This window comes from Sitophilus oryzae, unplaced genomic scaffold, assembly GCF_002938485.1.
Source record: "Sitophilus oryzae breed Bouriz unplaced genomic scaffold, Soryzae_2.0 scaffold_1436_pilon_pilon, whole genome shotgun sequence".
In the NCBI taxonomy this organism is placed as follows: Eukaryota; Metazoa; Arthropoda; class Insecta; order Coleoptera; family Curculionidae; genus Sitophilus; species Sitophilus oryzae.
In genome coordinates this window covers 4,541,427-4,559,319 of record NW_022146100.1, presented here as the reverse complement: position 1 = coordinate 4,559,319, position 17,893 = coordinate 4,541,427, and the positions used below count along the sequence as shown (strand labels likewise).

The following is a 17,893-nucleotide window of genomic DNA, read 5'->3' as shown; positions in this document are numbered from 1 at the left end:
GGCATATGAGTAACCACTTTTGAGACAGTATTTATGACTCTACATTTATTCTACTGATATCGAAGACTCCTGCTACTATCGAAGAGTCTACATCCACTTCCGTTAGTCTGGAGACTGCCTGCCTATCTGTTCACTACGTCATAAATTAAAAAAAAAATACAGATAAGTTCTAAGTTCAACACACAAGGTATTCCCTAAATTTTTTTTACTTTGAGATAATATTTTGAATATCTCTGTGAATTGTTGTCATTTATTCCATATATTATAGTCAAAATTTACCTTTTAGTTAACATTATAAGTCATGCTTTGTCCTTAACGGTACGTTTTACTTCAGTATGATCTTTATGTGAGAATCGCTAACACGGATTCATTTTTGAAGGGTATTGTACACGACTTGTTTCGAAACATCATCGTATTGGTACTTACATAAATTTCACCTGTTTATATATTACGTAGTATAGTATACTGGAGAGAACTTTAACTAAATTTGAGTTTACTTAAAGTAACTAACGATTTCATTGGGATAATTAAAACTGGGTTTAAACTGATTGATAATTGTGTTCGTCTTTAAATAAATGTTCAACGTAGGATAGTTATATCTGACTTTTATTCTTGATGAACATAATAGACCCTTATTGCTGTTGATTATTTTATTTTAGCTATTTCATGATCAAATTTTCTTACTGGTTTCTTACTTTACCTTTTCATACTCAAAGTAAGTGGCGCCCTTTTTACTGTCTTTGACCATTACTATTTGAATACTTAACATCAATTTTAGAATCTTTGCAGCCTATACATTATTACTTTTATTTTATTATTTAACAACATTATTAAGTCACCACAGGTCACAAGTCTTACCTACGAACCCAGCTCTCCTCTAACCCTGAGCAACGGATACCTTTTTCTTTCTGTTTGAGTGATGACAGAAAAAGTCGTCACAGTGTAACGCGAACGTAGTCGCGAGAAAAAGCTAGTAATTTATTAAATTATTTTATTTAACTCATTAATTTTCATTGAAAAGGAATTTTTGTAATTCGCCACTATATTAGTTAAAAACTAAGAAACTCATATCAAATTTAAGTTTTGCGATTTTGACTTATACTTTTTACAAAATCTGAACACATTTTAAAAGAAAAAAAGTTTTTGATAATATTTGTGTAGATTGACTACAAGTTGTATAATATAAATTTCTACGACCGGTCTACCTAGTGGTCTGCAGCATCGCCTTGTGGTGCAAACGTGGGCCTGTTAATCTGTGACGTGACGCCAAGAAAAACAGAAGCGTGGCTAAGAATTTAGTAATTAAAAAAAAAGTCTTTTAGATACAGTAGTAGATATTAAAAAGTTTTGTGTTTAAATGGGCTTTGCCTTTAACAGTTAAAAAATTATATCGTAAAGTGGAACTTTCCGTAAGAATTCTTTATCTGTCATTGATCATGATCTGGCATCGCATAATTATTATTGATAATGTTTTATTTAATTTTAACATTACTACTTTTTCAGTGAATCTTTAAATCTGTTGTTTTTTGTTAAGTTCGTTATTTAAACATATGTATGTAATACACTCATATATTAACACTAATCATATTTTTACGTTTTTATTCATCATTTTCAATGCCCCCCCGGTTTGCATCTTTGTAAAGGACTGTGAATTTTTTCTTTGAAATATACCGAGTAAATAAAAAAACTCCGAAATTTTTATTTTTATCAGTGGCGTACTATTTTTTTTTGAAAAAATTACCCGATGCGTATCACAGCTACGCAACTGGTTGAAACTAAAACCTCCTCTTTTTACATTTAAAGTGTCTCTGTTAGGTAGATTCCTATAATGAAATTTTATAACGATACCTTCAACTGTTAAAAAACTAATAAAGAATATCTTTAATTTTTCAAAAACTTTAACACCCTGTATCTTGCGTAAGAGGCATTTCTGACCCATAGTGCGCTAATCAAAATTAATATTTCGACGTCCCCTATCATTCCCGAGCATGACCGACTTACAGGAATCACCCTGTATATAATTGAGCGTCCGGATTGCACAACGACCTTATACCCCCTTTACATGCAGCCACTGCCGCTGCTACTCGCGCTGCCCGCTGTCCTGCCCTCAATAATTCCACGGCAGCTGTAGAAGCAAGTGACCGTTTACATGCAGCTACTGCGCCTCGCATTGCTATTGCTCTCCATTAGTAAAGTAGAAATTGCGGCGGCGGCGACAGCGCTCTGTTTTTTGAGTTTGCAAAATTATATTAATATGTTAAAGAGAAGTGTGATAGAAAAAAAACGCCGACGTATTTGTGCACACTTTAGCATACGCAAAGTAGCACTTTCCCGCATACTACGCGGTAAAGTATTTTTCCCCTACACTGATTTTGAAGCAGAATTACCATATTATAAATTACTAAATGATTAGCCTTTCAAATCGTATCAAAAAGTATGTTCGTATATGAAAGTAATTTGTACTTAAAAAACTCAAAAAACGTGGATGGCATGCAGTTGACAAAGTATGCATTAGTGGTTTCCCTAAGTAACTATCTGAACAATAATTTCGCACCCCAAATAACATGAATATTTTGTGCTGTTGTATAGGAAAAATAGTAGGTAATTACACAACAACTAACACTCGCGGCGCCGGAGGTTCGGCAGCGGCAGCATGTAAACAGACGTTGCCACTCGTGCTGCCGTTCTTTTGATGTCCCTTCAAAATACCGCCACTGAAGGAAGCGTACGGCAGCAGCAATGACATGAGCAATGGCAGGGCGAGCGACTTGTTTACATGCTCGCGCTGCCCACTTCCCTGCCCAATGCCATGCTCACTGCCGCGGAAGTGGGCTGCATGTAAAGGGGGTATTAGCGCGTGGCCGCGGGCAGCCCAGTAGGCAAGCGAGACAGCAACGCACCGATTTAACAAAATAAATAATTTTAAACCTGCCGTCATTTCGTTAATAATTATCGTATCGTGTTGATTTTTGCATAGAAATACTCATGAGTCTTTTGCGCTTCCGACAAGCCTAAATAACTGGATTATTTTTTATATTTTCGATTTGTTTACATTGCCCGAGCATATTATAACTTTGAGATAAAAATCTGTTATAAATTTTAAAACTGACAGATATGAATTGTAATGAAGTTCATAAAATTTCTAGGACACCCTGTATATTGTGTTAATATTATACTAGAATAATAGAGCCTTCATGTTCTTTTAATAATGACAGTCAATGTATTTTATTGTTAGATCATTATTGTAATGAACTTCATTAGTGTTCTTATTGTTGAATTAAATAAGTTAAATATTTAATTGCCATTTTGTAAGAGAGTTTTGATCGGTTTTGGTCGCTAAAGTTTAATGCGAAAAACCGAAACGTTTGCGCCGCTCTCCCTACTCTGCTAGTGCAGGTTGAGTGGAGGGGAGCGTCAGTCGAGTACCTCGGCTGCAGCAGCTCCAGTTAGACAGTTTGTCGGGCGCGAATATTTATGGAGCTAGGACAGGACCTCGCCCAAATCCCGAGGCTGGTTTTGTAGCTCCCGTATTTCTTTAGGTGTGCCGTCTGGACGGCACCCTGGAACAGTGACGCTGGACGGGATCTCGCCGAAATCCCGAGGCTGTCCTGACCGGGCGGTGTGTGTGCGGGCTGCGCTTATCCGAACGACGTACAACTCACCGAGACGTCGGCTAACGTCTACGTCACTCCGGGACTCGCGTTTGTGTACCCCACGGGACGCTGTTAACTTCGCGATCGCTCCAGGGCTCGCGTTTGTGTACCCCACGGGACGCTGTTAACTTCGCGATCGCTCCAGGTCTCGCGTTTGTGTACCCCACGGGACGCTGTTAACTTCGCGATCGATCCAGGGCTCGCGTTTGTGTACCCCACGGGACGCTGTTAACTTCGCGATCGCTCCAGGGCTCGCGTTTGTGTACCCCACGGGACGCTGTTAACTTCGCGATCGATCCAGGGCTCGCGTTTGTGTATCCCACGGGACGCTGTTAACTTCGCGATCGATCCAGGACTCGCGTTTGTGTGTCACGGGACGCTTTTAACTCCGACGCCCATCCGAGGTCCGTGTTTCGCTGTAAAACGGACGCCGTTACGATGAATATTTAGCTGTGACCATCGGGACGCTTGTAACGACGTCACCGCCGTTTAGAGAGTCGCGTCGTGGTAGAGTGTGTTGCTCCGGTACCTACGTGTCTGTGTTCATTAGGACTCCGCTAAATCCGACGCCGATCAGGAACTCGCGTCGTCGTGTTTAATAGAATGTCACTTCGGGAACGCGTGTTGAATTCGCGTGATAGAATCAGTCAGAGAGTCACTTATCGGGAATAATCGATCAAAACTCTAGAGGTACACGGTTGTTAGTGTAAATTGTGTTCTTCGAGGTACTATATATCTATTTTATTTTTATTATTGTTACAACTAAAGAATGCAAACTTTCTTTGATTAATTTTGTACATAATTAATTAGTTAAATAAAAACCTAGTGTTACGTTATAGTTAATTGTGTATTTTATTTTCTTTTCATCTCATCACTCCCTGGTATCTCCACTGTATAAAAGCTACCCGTATTGGCACTAGTGGTCTCTCAAACACTTTAAACTTTGGGGGTGGCGCCCGAGGAACCGAACCAAGGCAACTCGGCGTCCGTGACCTCTCTCAAAAACGGGGGAGTCTCACAGAATACTATCATTTAATTAGTTATACATTTAGTTACAACATATTCAAAATTTAGGTCTCTCGGTTTATGCTAGCAGTAATAACGAGTATAAATAAAAAAATGGTCAGTACAACGCTCGCCGTTTTTAGCGCACGTTCAGCTTTGGTTTTAGTTTTAGCGCTATTTTTACAAAAAATAAATTTTGAACTTTGATCAAATGACAAGAACATTATCATTGCCGATATCTCCTGGTTATAATGTAGTTCTTTTTTCAAAATATTGCATTGTTTTAGCTTAAAAAAAACTTGAATTATGCGGCTTTTTTTGCGAGAGCTACCGGAGCAGCGTTAATAAAGAGATGGCTATGTACGTCAATCATAGCCACAATAGACAATGTAATTTTATCTCGTCACGAGATTTTTTGGAAATATTTCACTTCCACTTATCCGGATTTCTACTAACTTTTGACCTTTCTTTTCGGTAGCATTTCCCTCTATTTAATAATAAATAATTAAAAAAAAGACTATCGCAAATACTGTCTTTCGATTGACGTGCATAGCCATCTCTTTATTAACGCAGCGCCGGTAGCTCTCGCAAAAAAGCCGCATAATTCAAGTTTTTTTAGCTAAAACAATGCAATATTTTAAAAAAAGAACTACATTATAACCAAGAGATATCGGCAATGATAATGTTCTTGTCATTTGATCAAAGTTCAGAATTTATTTTCTGTAAAAATAGCGCTAAAACTAAAGCCAAAGTTGAACGTGCGCTAAAAACCGCGAGCGTTGTTCTGACCATTTCTTTATTTATACTCGTTATTACTGCTAGCATAAACCGATAGACTTAAATTTTGAATAAGTTGTAACTAAATGTATAACTAATTAAATGATAGTATTCATATCTGTCAGTTTTAAAATTTATAACAGAGATTTTTATCTCAAAGTTATAATATGCTCGGGCAATGTAAACAAATCAAAAATATAAAAAATAATCCAGTTATTTAGGCTTGTCGGAAGCGCTAAAGACTCATGAGTATTTCTAAGCAAAAATCAACATGATACGATAATTATTAACGAAATGACGGCAGGTTTAAAATTATTTATTTTGTTAAATCGGCGCGTCGCGTCGTTTATTCCCTCTTCCATTTCCCTCATTCATTTCTCTCATCCATTTCCCTCACCCGGTTTTTCGTATTTCTCGCCTCATTTAATTAAGCAAAATATTCTTGTAATATCTTTATTAAATACTTATCTAACATCAACAAAAATAAACAAGAAGATTAACAATAATAATTCAAGATTTTAATACATTTATTTGTTGAAGGTAAAAATGCTAGACTTCTTTGGCTTAAAACCTACATTCTGGCGATTTAAAAAAGCGACCAGTTTGTGAAATTTTGATATGTTTTTCCCTTAATTCTAGCATTGTATGTATCATGCTGTACGTAGCCCAAAGAGTAGATGGTTTTTTCTGTCTTGCCATGTCGCTAAAATATGCCATCAAGACTGTCTCCGAAGCAATATTCTTAACATTTCTTTCGGCACACCATTTTTCGTATACTTTCAATGCTATTTCATATTGTCCCCTACTTTTCTCTGGAAGTTAACTGGCTTCTGCTCTTTTTGCAGCTTCTGTAAGTTCTGGTGGAGTACCAGTATTAAAGTAGTCTTCATTATCAGAACTTTCCGACAACATTCTGGCTTTCTATGTTATATAAATTCGAAGAAGCCAACGAGATATTCAAAACTGTCACTTAGTTGTTTGTTTTGCTGTTGAAGGTTTGCGCCATAACAACCACTGGCACCGGTAACTATAGATATGGAAATACCAAAACAGAAAACGACAAATTTTCGCAATATTTATTTTTTTTTCAAAATAAAATACTGTCCCTATTTTTTAATTAATGATGTGGTTGTAAATAAAATAGTATACAAACCTCGGAGGAAAGTTTTCATTATTGTCTCGAGATTTAGTTAATCTCTCGACAGTACTAAAACACTGGCCTCCTCGGTATGTAATATACTATTAAGTTATATTGCGATGTTTCTATAATTTGTATCCTGGACCAGATTGTACCGGGTGTCCCACTAAGAATAGCTCTCGGCTGTATCTCGGAATGTATTTGCCGTAGGGCTTACGGAAAAAAATATTTATAACTAAAGGTACTATGAGAAATTGCTGGAAATTATTTTCAAGTTTGTAAAACGGCCGCTAGGTGGCGCAACTGCTATGGAAAATAAGAAAATAGATTTTTTACAGAATTTTGCCTAGATAATGGGTACTATAAATAATAGCTTCATAATCTTCAGTAAATTTTGGATTTTTTTTGTTAAAACTATTTTCCCTATCTGCTAAAGGAAAGTGGTGGGGGAAGATTAGATCTATCTTTATTTAAATGTTAATAACTCCGGACTGGATGATCAAAATCCAACAAACGAGGGCTCGTTTAAAAGAGCGTTTCTTACTATATATTATACCATAAAAATAATAACAATAAGATTTTGAACGTAGACGCTAGGGGGCGCTTTCTTACAATTTAACAAACATAGCGCGTTTTTTCAAAAAAATTAAGTTATTTTAGCTGATATAGTAAAGAGTAGTAAAATCTTAGAAAGACAGCGAAAACCGCATCTTCATATCTTCTTTCAAACCGAAGATATTAGCAAAATTATAATAAATACCAAAAAATAAGCCCTTAATTACCTTATTTTTACAATACAGTATCAGTAGCCCTCTTGATTATGCCCATTCTAACCTAAAAATAAGATAGAAACAGTTAGTTTATTTTAAAATCGACGAAATACCAGATTATCATAATATCAGGTGTATTAATATCTAATAATTAAGATATTAATAATAGTGAACAAGAAACGATGATTCAGTGAAGTCATGGTAGGCTTTGGAAAAAAGTTGCTTTAGCATAAACGTCAAATTCCTATTAGATCAACATTTTGATAGTCTTAGCAGAGTTTTTTTATCTTTTTTATTTTTTATTTTTTCTTTTTTTATGACTTCACTGAATCATCGTTTCTTGTTCACTATTATTAATATCTTAATTATTAGATATTAATACACCTGATATTATGATAATCTGGTATATCGTCGATTTTAAAATAAACTAACTGTTTCTATCTTATTTTTAGGTTAGAATGGGCATAATCAAGAGGGCTACTGATACCGTGTTGGAAAAATAAGGTAATTAAGGGCTTATATTTTGGTATTTATTATAATTTTGCTAATATCTTTGGTTCGAAAGAAGATATAAAGATGCGGTTTTCGCTGACTTTTTAAGCTTTTACTACTCTTTACTATCAGCTAAAATTACATATACTATTGCATTTAATTTTTTTGAAAAAACGCGCAATGTTTGTTAATTAAACGCGCAATGTAGTAGTATTATAAATTTAACCTAAAAATAATTTCGTCCCAGCTAGTGCTCGTCTAGGGGCTATTTTAAACAAATTCTGAACCATTGCCATACCTATATTCTATCACTGAATAAAAAATTTAAAAAAATATTCTTTATTCAATGTATTCTATTAACTGTGCCGAAGCCGTTTAATAAATTAAACCATAATTTAAAGTTTTAAATTTAAAAGTGCCGAGTTTATGATTGTTTCAATTCCTATTGAAAAGCTCATATCTAAAATAAAAGCTTCTTCTAAAACGATATAAGTATGTCCTTGTTTACGTGCGGTTCGTATTTCTTTTTATTTTATCAGTTGCAATCAATAATTATTTAGATAAAAGAAGAAAATTAATTTTAGTGTTCGGTGAAATTTGGGTGAGATGGAAATGAACCAAATAATAGTAGTATTCTTTCGTTCTGAACGAAATGAAAATTTTCACTTAAACTGATTTATTCCTACGTGGTATAGGAAATAACAATGATTTCTGGATTTTTCTATATCGGATCGTTCCTTTCTTTGCCGATTCCCTTTATAAATTAGTTTAAGTGAAAATTTTCAGTTCGTTCAGAACGAAAGAATACTACTAATAGTACTATACTAATTACTAATATTCGTATTTGTCCATAAGAGGTTATGTTTTATGTTCATTTGTAATTCGGTTACCACAGATATAATATAAAATACTACTAATTTTTATCTCGATATATCGAAAAAGATAATTCGAATTAGTTAGTCTTAATTTACTATCGAATTAGACGTATTATTTAATTCGAATTTTCCCAACACTAATCCAGAGCATTACTTACTTTCTGCCATTACTCGCTGACGAGTATTTGACACGCATCAGAAGATGGTTACCAGAGAAATAGAAGGGATAGAGAACGAGCGTCAACATGCGCAGAAGGTCTAATCAAGTTGGGCGCCATATTCCAGGTCTTCGTGTCATTTTGTATATAGGTGGTAATCTATAAGTAATCAAATATCAATTTGCTGTTTTCAACCATACGGGGGGCAATTTAAATTTACTGAAATTCTATCATTTATTATGGTTAGCTAACATTAATATGATTTATTTAATTATCAGTTTCAAAACTGCGTACAATATTGGTATATAATACACTAAATATACGAATATTCTGACAAAAGACGCTACGGACAGATGACCTTTTCGTCGTTAAACACTCGAAATGATATTAAATAAGTATTTACAATATTTCATGTTTACTTGTACTGAATTACGCGTTTCAATTTAAAATTTTTGCAAATGTGGTAAAAATTGTTCTAAACAACTTTTTGTTCAAGTTGTATATTCATAAAAAACATTTGGTTCATAATTATTTTTGATGATTACCGACCTTGTATTTTTAATATAAACCTAGAAAAATATGTTTTGTTTTATTTTTTTATTCGTCCCTTCAAATTGTGTTACAAAAACTGTTACATAACATGTCCTCTAACAAATATTTTCATAATACATAAACATCATTGATTTTATTAAGGGTATTATTATTAGTATTTATCCTGGTTTTTGTCGACAATAAAAACTCAATCTTGTAATAGAACATCAATTTTATATTTCGTAAAATTATTCTGATACAAATTCAATTTGTCCAAATTCAAGTCATTAATATATTGATAAACAACCCAAATAATTCCTAAATATTTTATTATAAAAAAAAACTGTTACTGGTAAGTTTGTAAAACACATTATGGTTTGTCTTAATACTAGAAAAATCATTTATTTTTTTGCACAAAAAGAAGCTTGTCGATCCTTATTTGTCCATAACAAAATTCTGTATGTACAACATACATATACCTAATTTATTATTAAGAAAATTAGATTATATGATCTCAGAATTTTAAGAAATTTTTTTTAAGATAAAATAGTTTTTTCTCAACTGTAATATTGTCAACTTTGGCCTGTATTTTATCTATTTAGAAACATGGGATTGACAATCCCTTTACTAAAATACATACTGGAAGGTACTGATTAAGTTTCATTGCATCAAATACCTTTGCTATAGATCCTGGCTCACAATTTAAGGCCATTGCAAAATGCTTTTGAACTTCATCGTAGATTTTACAAGAATAAAAGTGTAATATTGAAACAAAGTAACATTGTAAGCTTCATGACTAATAGTCTCATTTTTAACACTTTTTAAATATCATCTCGTTAACAATTATGAATATTATATGATTTTTCTCAGCGATTTGTGGCACAGATACAAATTAATATATGCCCCATAACAGTTTTTAAATAAGAAACTTCTGCCTACAGATTTAATTTTCTTATTGGCATAATACCCTTTCTTCCTATATAAATCTTGCCATTTGTTCAGTCCAATGTTCCTTGTTTTTAGAATTGTAGGAATACTAAAAATGTTGACTATAGAACTCGATACTATGTTTGAAAAAACCTTCATACCTGTAACTGTGCATAAATCTAATTAACTGAATTCTCCTCCTCTTGACACTCTGAACACTGTTGCTGCTAATGTTAGAAATATTTAGCACAAAACTACAACTACCTACAACAAACTTTACAATAAAAATGTTAAATTTTCGCTGTTCGATTAAAATACCCTATCTTATGTTTTCTTTTCCTCCAAATAATCTTCTTGTCAAGTAAGGACCAATCTTATTTGACATATTTCTGGTACACTTGAACTTGTGCTTTCATGGACACTATAAGAGTGCACTGTTTTACAGTTTTACGTAATAAAAACATCCTCTTTAAATGGCCTCATCATACACTTATTTTTGACCATTCCCAATTACAATCACGATTTTTACAAATGACCTTTAGGAAAACTAAAAATAAACAGTTTTGGATCATCTGTAAACACGATTATGTTGTATAAACTTACACATGAAAACTAATCATTTTTCCCGGCGTATTAGCTTTAGAATGACTATGACAATATACAACAAGCCTTTTGAATTAGTGTTTAGAATAATTGAGATAATAATAAATTTTAACTAGATAACAACAGAAACGAAAAAAAAAAACAAAACAAACAGATGTCAATTAAAGAGGGGAAGTGACAGCGAGACCTGGAAGATGTCTGCCATCTTGCCGTCGACAAAAATTTGGATGCGCACTCGTCGAAGCTCATTCTCCCACTTCCATATCTCTGATGGTTACGCAAGGCGTTTTCTTTCATGAGCTTTTCTGTGACTGAGATAACGTGATATTATCTCTCTTCCGCACTCCGGATATTCATATATCTCTTTACTTTTTGGTTGTCGCCGTTAACTGAGTTTACAGTTCTTCTCCATTGTGTTCTATTGTGCGCTGCTCCCTCCCACTGATTCTGCATGCTTATCCCCTTTAAGTTTTTAATAAATAAAAAGAATGTTTTTTATACCTACTACTGGGTTAATGAATTTGTAGATATAGTATGACATTTTCTGAAACTTTAGTTCCGGAGATATAAATTTAATCGGACCTTTACAGTTACATATTAGGTGCGCAGAGTTTACAGTAAAGACTAACTTGATATACAGGTTGGGCTTGCTTAGATAGCACTTGACAGCCATATGTTCTATTAAGATACCTGTTATAAAGCCCTCCATATACATGAATATTATAAAAAATATTAGAGCTTTTCCTTCATATTTTTATTCAAGACAGATTTTTACAATTTTTTAGGTTTTGAGAAATGAAGGACCATGGCCTATAAGATATGGAATGACTGCTTTTGTCCACTACAGAAAGAATGTCAGAAAAGATGTGTTTCAGGATGTTGGTGGCGTATTAACATCGTACGTATTTAAATTACTAAATTTACAAGTTTTTAGTACTGAAAATACTTCTGGCCGCGTTTATATGGGCCCCATCTTTGAAAAAACGACATGCTATAAGCAACATGGGTTCAATAACCTGCCTGTCAACACGTACTTAAGTTGAATAGGGCAAGGTCGCGTCTGGACCGGCGGATAAAGAAAGCGATATTATTTTAAAAGAAAATATGTCAAGGCATGGGTTGTTAGGTACAGTTTGGCTATTTAAATCTAACTATTTCCGTATGAGAAACAAGGGGCAAATTATACGAGAAAGAGCAGAATCACATAAATAATAAATTTAGACTAATAACCATATTTTTTTATATGATTATAATTTTTTTAATTATCAACTTGGGACAAAGAAAAAGCTTGCATGGTTTCCACCGCCAACAGGCGTAAAAACAAATGAATCCAAGGCGTTGTCAAATATTTATTGGGATAAGTTGATAGTTTTTACCGTTTGAATATTGTATAATTCAGTTACTATACACTAATTAATTAATTTTAAATGTATCTAAATAAGCACTTTAATAATTGAAAAATGGACATGAGCACTTCATAGAGTATACCAAATATGTAAAAAAATTCCAATAAAAAAAACACAAATGGCACATTAAAATCTGCATTATCTGAAATCAAACTATAGACACAGCTTAAGTAAAAACCAGCTCGGACAGTGTAGCGTGCCGCTTTGATCTTTTTACGCTCGGATTTGCGATTCGAAAGAGGGGGAACACTGGAGCGGCGAGCTCTCTCGCCAAAACCAAGAGTATTCAAAAAAATTTTACACGTGACGTAAAAAATTATTCGACTGGTGCTAGAACATAATTTAGATACACGTTTTTTAAATTGTTGACTTTAAATAAATATGCATTCTCAAAGAAAAACATTTAAAAAACAAATTAATTAATTTATTTCTAGAAATAACAGCAAAATGAAATAGGTACATTGATTACTTATAGTTATTTACGAATGTTTCTAAATTAGGAGCTTTCGGTTTTTGTTTGCTACATTTAAGTTCTTATTAATATTCTTTAAGGTATAATAAATTCTAACTTTTGCGTATAATTTTAACAAAAATACATTATAGGAAAATTTTGATTGATGGTTGAATTTAATTGTCTGAAATAATTTAACGAATTTACATAATATATTTTCATTTAAGGAAAGTTCTTCAAAATTGTTCTAAAAAATTTTATAAAAAAACTTTTTTAAAAACAAGTTTTTATTTAAATACACTAAAAAAATAAAATAAACTTTTTCTTTAAAACTTTTATTATGAACTTATAACGTCATTACACAATTTTAATATTATATAAAAACTTGTCGTGAGATTTGAGTGTACAGTTGCACTCATAAAAATCTCGTACGACAACTTTATCTTGTAATTCCTGGTCTAGTGGTCTATCATAACACAAACTTTGAAAATGAGACAGGGTAGGCACAGGTTTTAGTTAATTTACTTGTTTATCGATGTAGAGAAATCTCGCGACAAGCTTTTATATATCTAATATTAAAATTGTGTAATGACGTTCTAAGTTCATAATAAAAGTTTTAAAGAAAAAGAGTTTATTTTATTCTTTTTAGTGTATTTAAATAAAAGCTTGTTTTTAAAAAAGGTTTTTTTATAAAATTTATTTTCTACTTTTTAGTTATGCTGGTTTCTCAGTGCCACACACTTAAACTCAATTTTTTTCTTATAATAAATAGAATTTCTTAATAAATAGAATTTTAAAAAATCAAAAACCTCAAAAATGCCGCCATTTTGACAGCTGTCAAAAATTCGGGTCATGCCTTGCAAAAAATGTATTGTCATCGGGACTGAACCTACATGCCAAATTTCAATCTCCTACAATAAAAGGAAGTGGTTTTAATTTAGCTTACAAGATTTGCCCCGAACAAACATACATACATACATAGATAGTTACATACAAAGCAAGTTAAATAAAAGCTTATAAAAATAGCCTCCAATGAGGAAACTAAATAAAAAAATGGTCACTTGGCATTAGCAAGCCTCCAAATAAGTAGTCTTCATCGTTTTGAAAAGCTCTAAAGTGTGAATATACTTTTGAATTGAACATTAATTTTGAATTGAATTGTAAATTAAACAGACTATATTTTGAATTATTTCTATAATTATTTGTGCAACCAGCAGCCGCACATCCCGGAAAACCTTTTCCCATTCCATCAATAAAAATAAAATTGAAATAAAAGCACAAATACCTATGGTTAAATATAAGAAAAAAAAATCGAATTAAAATCTTCCGTAATACGGCCCTACGCGCCACAGGTGGAGGCTATGCATCGACTGAATGAGGCTGACTGTCGGTCGCTTAAATCAGTTAGCGCATCGTCGGAGTGGGGCGTTTTAAATTCGAGCGTGGGAAAAATTGGCGAGTGTCCAAGCTATATTATTCTGTAAGCTGTGCTATAGATACCTAAACGGCCAATCAGCCAGACAACAGTCACAAGACGCCGACATCGATAACGCGATGAGCAGTTTTTAATAATTATTCCGAGTTAATACTTCAAGTAGCATTCCTTCAAATAAATTTTAATTTAAGTATTGTTAATACATATAGTCATATTAATGATTATAGCCTGTATGATTTCTAAAATAAAAAATCCAGCGTGTTTTTATCAGAATAATTATTAAATAATGTATATAATAGTTAATATTTATTAACTTCATAAGTGTTATTTTTTAATATAATTATGGATTTAATTATTAAATAATTATTTTAAGTTTAAATTGTGGTAAACTTGTTATGAGTTTCAATCATTTATATTTAAAATCTTAGGGAAGGCAATATAGATTCTAGGCAGAAGAACTCAAGGGAAGGACTGTGTAATTAGTAATTAAAATTTTACATTCTTTTTTACTTGCCATTTTTCTTGTCTTTCACGTTGCACGTTCACTCTTCGTTGTGTCACACACAATCTGAATTTCGGATATGAAGCAGAACTAATAAATTTGACCAAATATATTAATTGCAAGGTATGCAAAGAAATATTTTTGTTAACTTTGCAAATACTTAAGGCATGCAATAATTTAAAAAAAAAATTGACGTGAGATTACTTCATAATTCTTGAAAGTCTTGGATGATAAAGATTTGAATTATTATGGGTCTGTTTTGTTTAGTATGAGAGGTATGATGAAAAGAAGCTACAAACTAAATTATCGTTGGAGCCAACTATATTTTAATTTATTTTTATCTACAGTAACTATGCACGGTAAGGGTTCAAAATATGCCTATACTGTGAGGCAACTCAATTCGAGTATAAATTAACACTTACATTCCAAGTATCTTCTTGGTATTACCGGCACCCTGTTCATCCTTATTCCATCATTTCTATAAAAAATAGTATGATTTATAACTTTTAATTTTTATTGAGAAAATTGGTGAAATTTTGTTGTACGGCGAATTTAAATTTATGGGCCCTCCATAAATTTACACCGTAAGTTCGAATATTAGTTAAACCTAGGAATACCCAGGTAATAGCCGGAAATATGCAAAAGAAGGAGTGAGTTTAGGTTAGATTAGAATTACGTTTTAGTTGGTTTTGAATTCCGAAATTTCGGGCTCCTACGTGGGCAACTCTACGTTTAACCAATATTCGGGCTTTTACGGTAACATAATACTCATTCTGATTGGTTTAATCTGGCTCCATAACAAAACTGTGGGTTCGAAGTGCTATTGCAAATTAATGCAATTAATTCTATGTATACACTTTCATAAAAAGCCATCACGATAAAAATTAAATATCAAAATTATTTAACGTTGCGAACGGTTCACTTGTTCACTATACGTATCTGGAATATATTTGCGAATGGCGATCAGCGATACGATGGTGCGTCCAAACCTGGGGAGACGAGCGCGAGACATTCCAAATTCGCTGTGTGGACGAGTCTCGCGAGAGCGTCGCGAGTCAACCCACGGAGCCTCGTTGCTATCCGTCCCCTGTCGGTTTTCCAACGGCCGATCAAAGAAAGCTCGAAAGTCTGGACGTGTTTTTTGTAGGCCCGCCCGACTGCGAGATATTGGGTCTGATTTATAAATTTCGACCATTTAAAATTAAGTAATCTCAAATTTTTAAATCGTACACCGTATGTATTATCATTTTTTCTGATAGAATTTACAAATTTTATGTCACTGATAATTTTTACCCTACCGAAATCCAACATTTCTTTAAACAAATTGAATTATTACAACATCTATTAATTTTAGATATATAATATCAAAAAATGGCAAGAAAAGTTACCGAATTGCACGTATGTATAACCCAATAATAAAATAAAAAATAGGGTATTCCCATTAGAAAATATGTTATATTCTCAACACTTTTTTGAATTACCCTGTATACTCTATAGTAATGTTAAAATGTGCTTCTTAACCTTACCAATAACTTTTTTATTTAACATTTTGTTCTAAAAACTTTAAAAAACGCATTATGTAAAAAACGTCGTGTAAGGGATAAAGGGGAAAACAGCCAAAAGGGGGAAAACCGACGATGAATACCATGTTAAAGATCGAATATCATAGTAAAGATACAAACATTTATTACTGTATGCGTTATTATTTGGCCATCGTTTGTTATATTCAATTGCAATATTGCAATTTAATATGTGTTTGGCTTTCTTTCACTATGATCCCACTCGGCTTGTCTCGTGGCAGGTTGGCGTAAAAAATGGATAGAAAATGTGTCGCTCTCGTCTCGCTCTTATCTCGCTCTTGTCTTGCTCTCGTCTCGCGCTCGGCTCGTCAGGTCTGTACGCACCATATTTTTTATTACGCACCATATTTATTTGCCGGAGTGGTGACGTCACGAATGTCAAATTGCTTTCCAAACAAGGTTTAGTTCTTTATATTTCTATTGAGCTCTTCCAAATGACGTCACAAATTAATATAAAATGTAAAAAAAAAACAGGTGATTGCCGACAACCGTCGACTTGTATCTGGTATTTTCAATACGCCTATGATGGTTGCGCATGTTGCAAAATTTGTGAATTTTTTAATTAATTATTATTTTTTATTAATTACTATTTCCTTTACTAATTGTAGTTCTTTTCACGTAACTTCTATTGCGAAATATGATCCGTAAAACACAGTTAATTAGCTGCCCATACACGGGAAGGCCCGTCCTGCGGATCCTGCCTCCGAATCCCGCCTTCGGATGAAATCTTTGCGTTTGTGGGCAAGACCAAATCTTTGGCAGGCAAATATAAAATCTTTGTGCCTGTCACAGGCCAAGTCTTAGTATGAATATGAGTCACGCTCATTACTTAATATAAACTAATAATAACAATTGCAACTAATTAATAAACTACTTGTTTAAAATAAGTAATAAATATTTTTGTTTTTTTCACGGCAACTATGATGTTATATTTGTATTAAAAATTAGGATAAAAATAGAAAAAATTGGAATAAATCGGAAACTATTAAAAATAGGTATATGATATACTTAATAAAAGTTGAAGAGCTTTGCAAAATCTATTAGAAAAAATGAAAATATATATGGTGTACTATTTAAAAAAATTGAGATTTTTTTTTTAATTCTAAGTAGTTGAAATTCATAAATAGATTGTGAACACCCTGGAGCATTTAACTAAAATATCTTTACATATATCTTTTTTTTTTCATCTGTATAAAACTCTCATACCAAATTTTGGTACTCCAACTTCAGAAACGATAGTGCCACTGACAATTTTTTACCACACTACAATTTAACATGTGTTTAAACAAATTTAAATATTACAAAAACTATTAATTTTAGATATATAACATTATATATAAAAAAGTTATGGAATTTTACACAGAATCCAAAAATAAAATAAAAAATAGGGTGTTGCCTTTAAAAAAAATGTTATATCCGCCACAATTTTTTAAAGCATCCTGTATACTCTATAATAATTTTGAAATGTATATTTTAACCTTCCCTATAACTTTTATATTTAACTTTTTTTGTAAAGCTCGAAACAAATTAAATAATGGACTTTATTCTATTGTTGACTACCCTGTACAATTCTGATAATTCCTTTGTTGT

General features: G+C 32.7%; 1 protein-coding gene across 1 annotated transcript in view; it reads left to right on the top strand.

Moving 5' to 3' along the window:
- Positions 1 to 17,893, top strand: part of LOC115876503 (cytochrome P450 CYP12A2-like) — a 54,660-nt gene that overhangs the window by 19,027 nt on the left and 17,740 nt on the right. Inside the window, exon 3 of the mRNA XM_030892304.1 lies at positions 11,715 to 11,827. Within this exon, the coding sequence (XP_030748164.1) occupies positions 11,715 to 11,827 (113 nt within the window). The remainder of the gene's footprint in view (positions 1 to 11,714; positions 11,828 to 17,893) is intronic.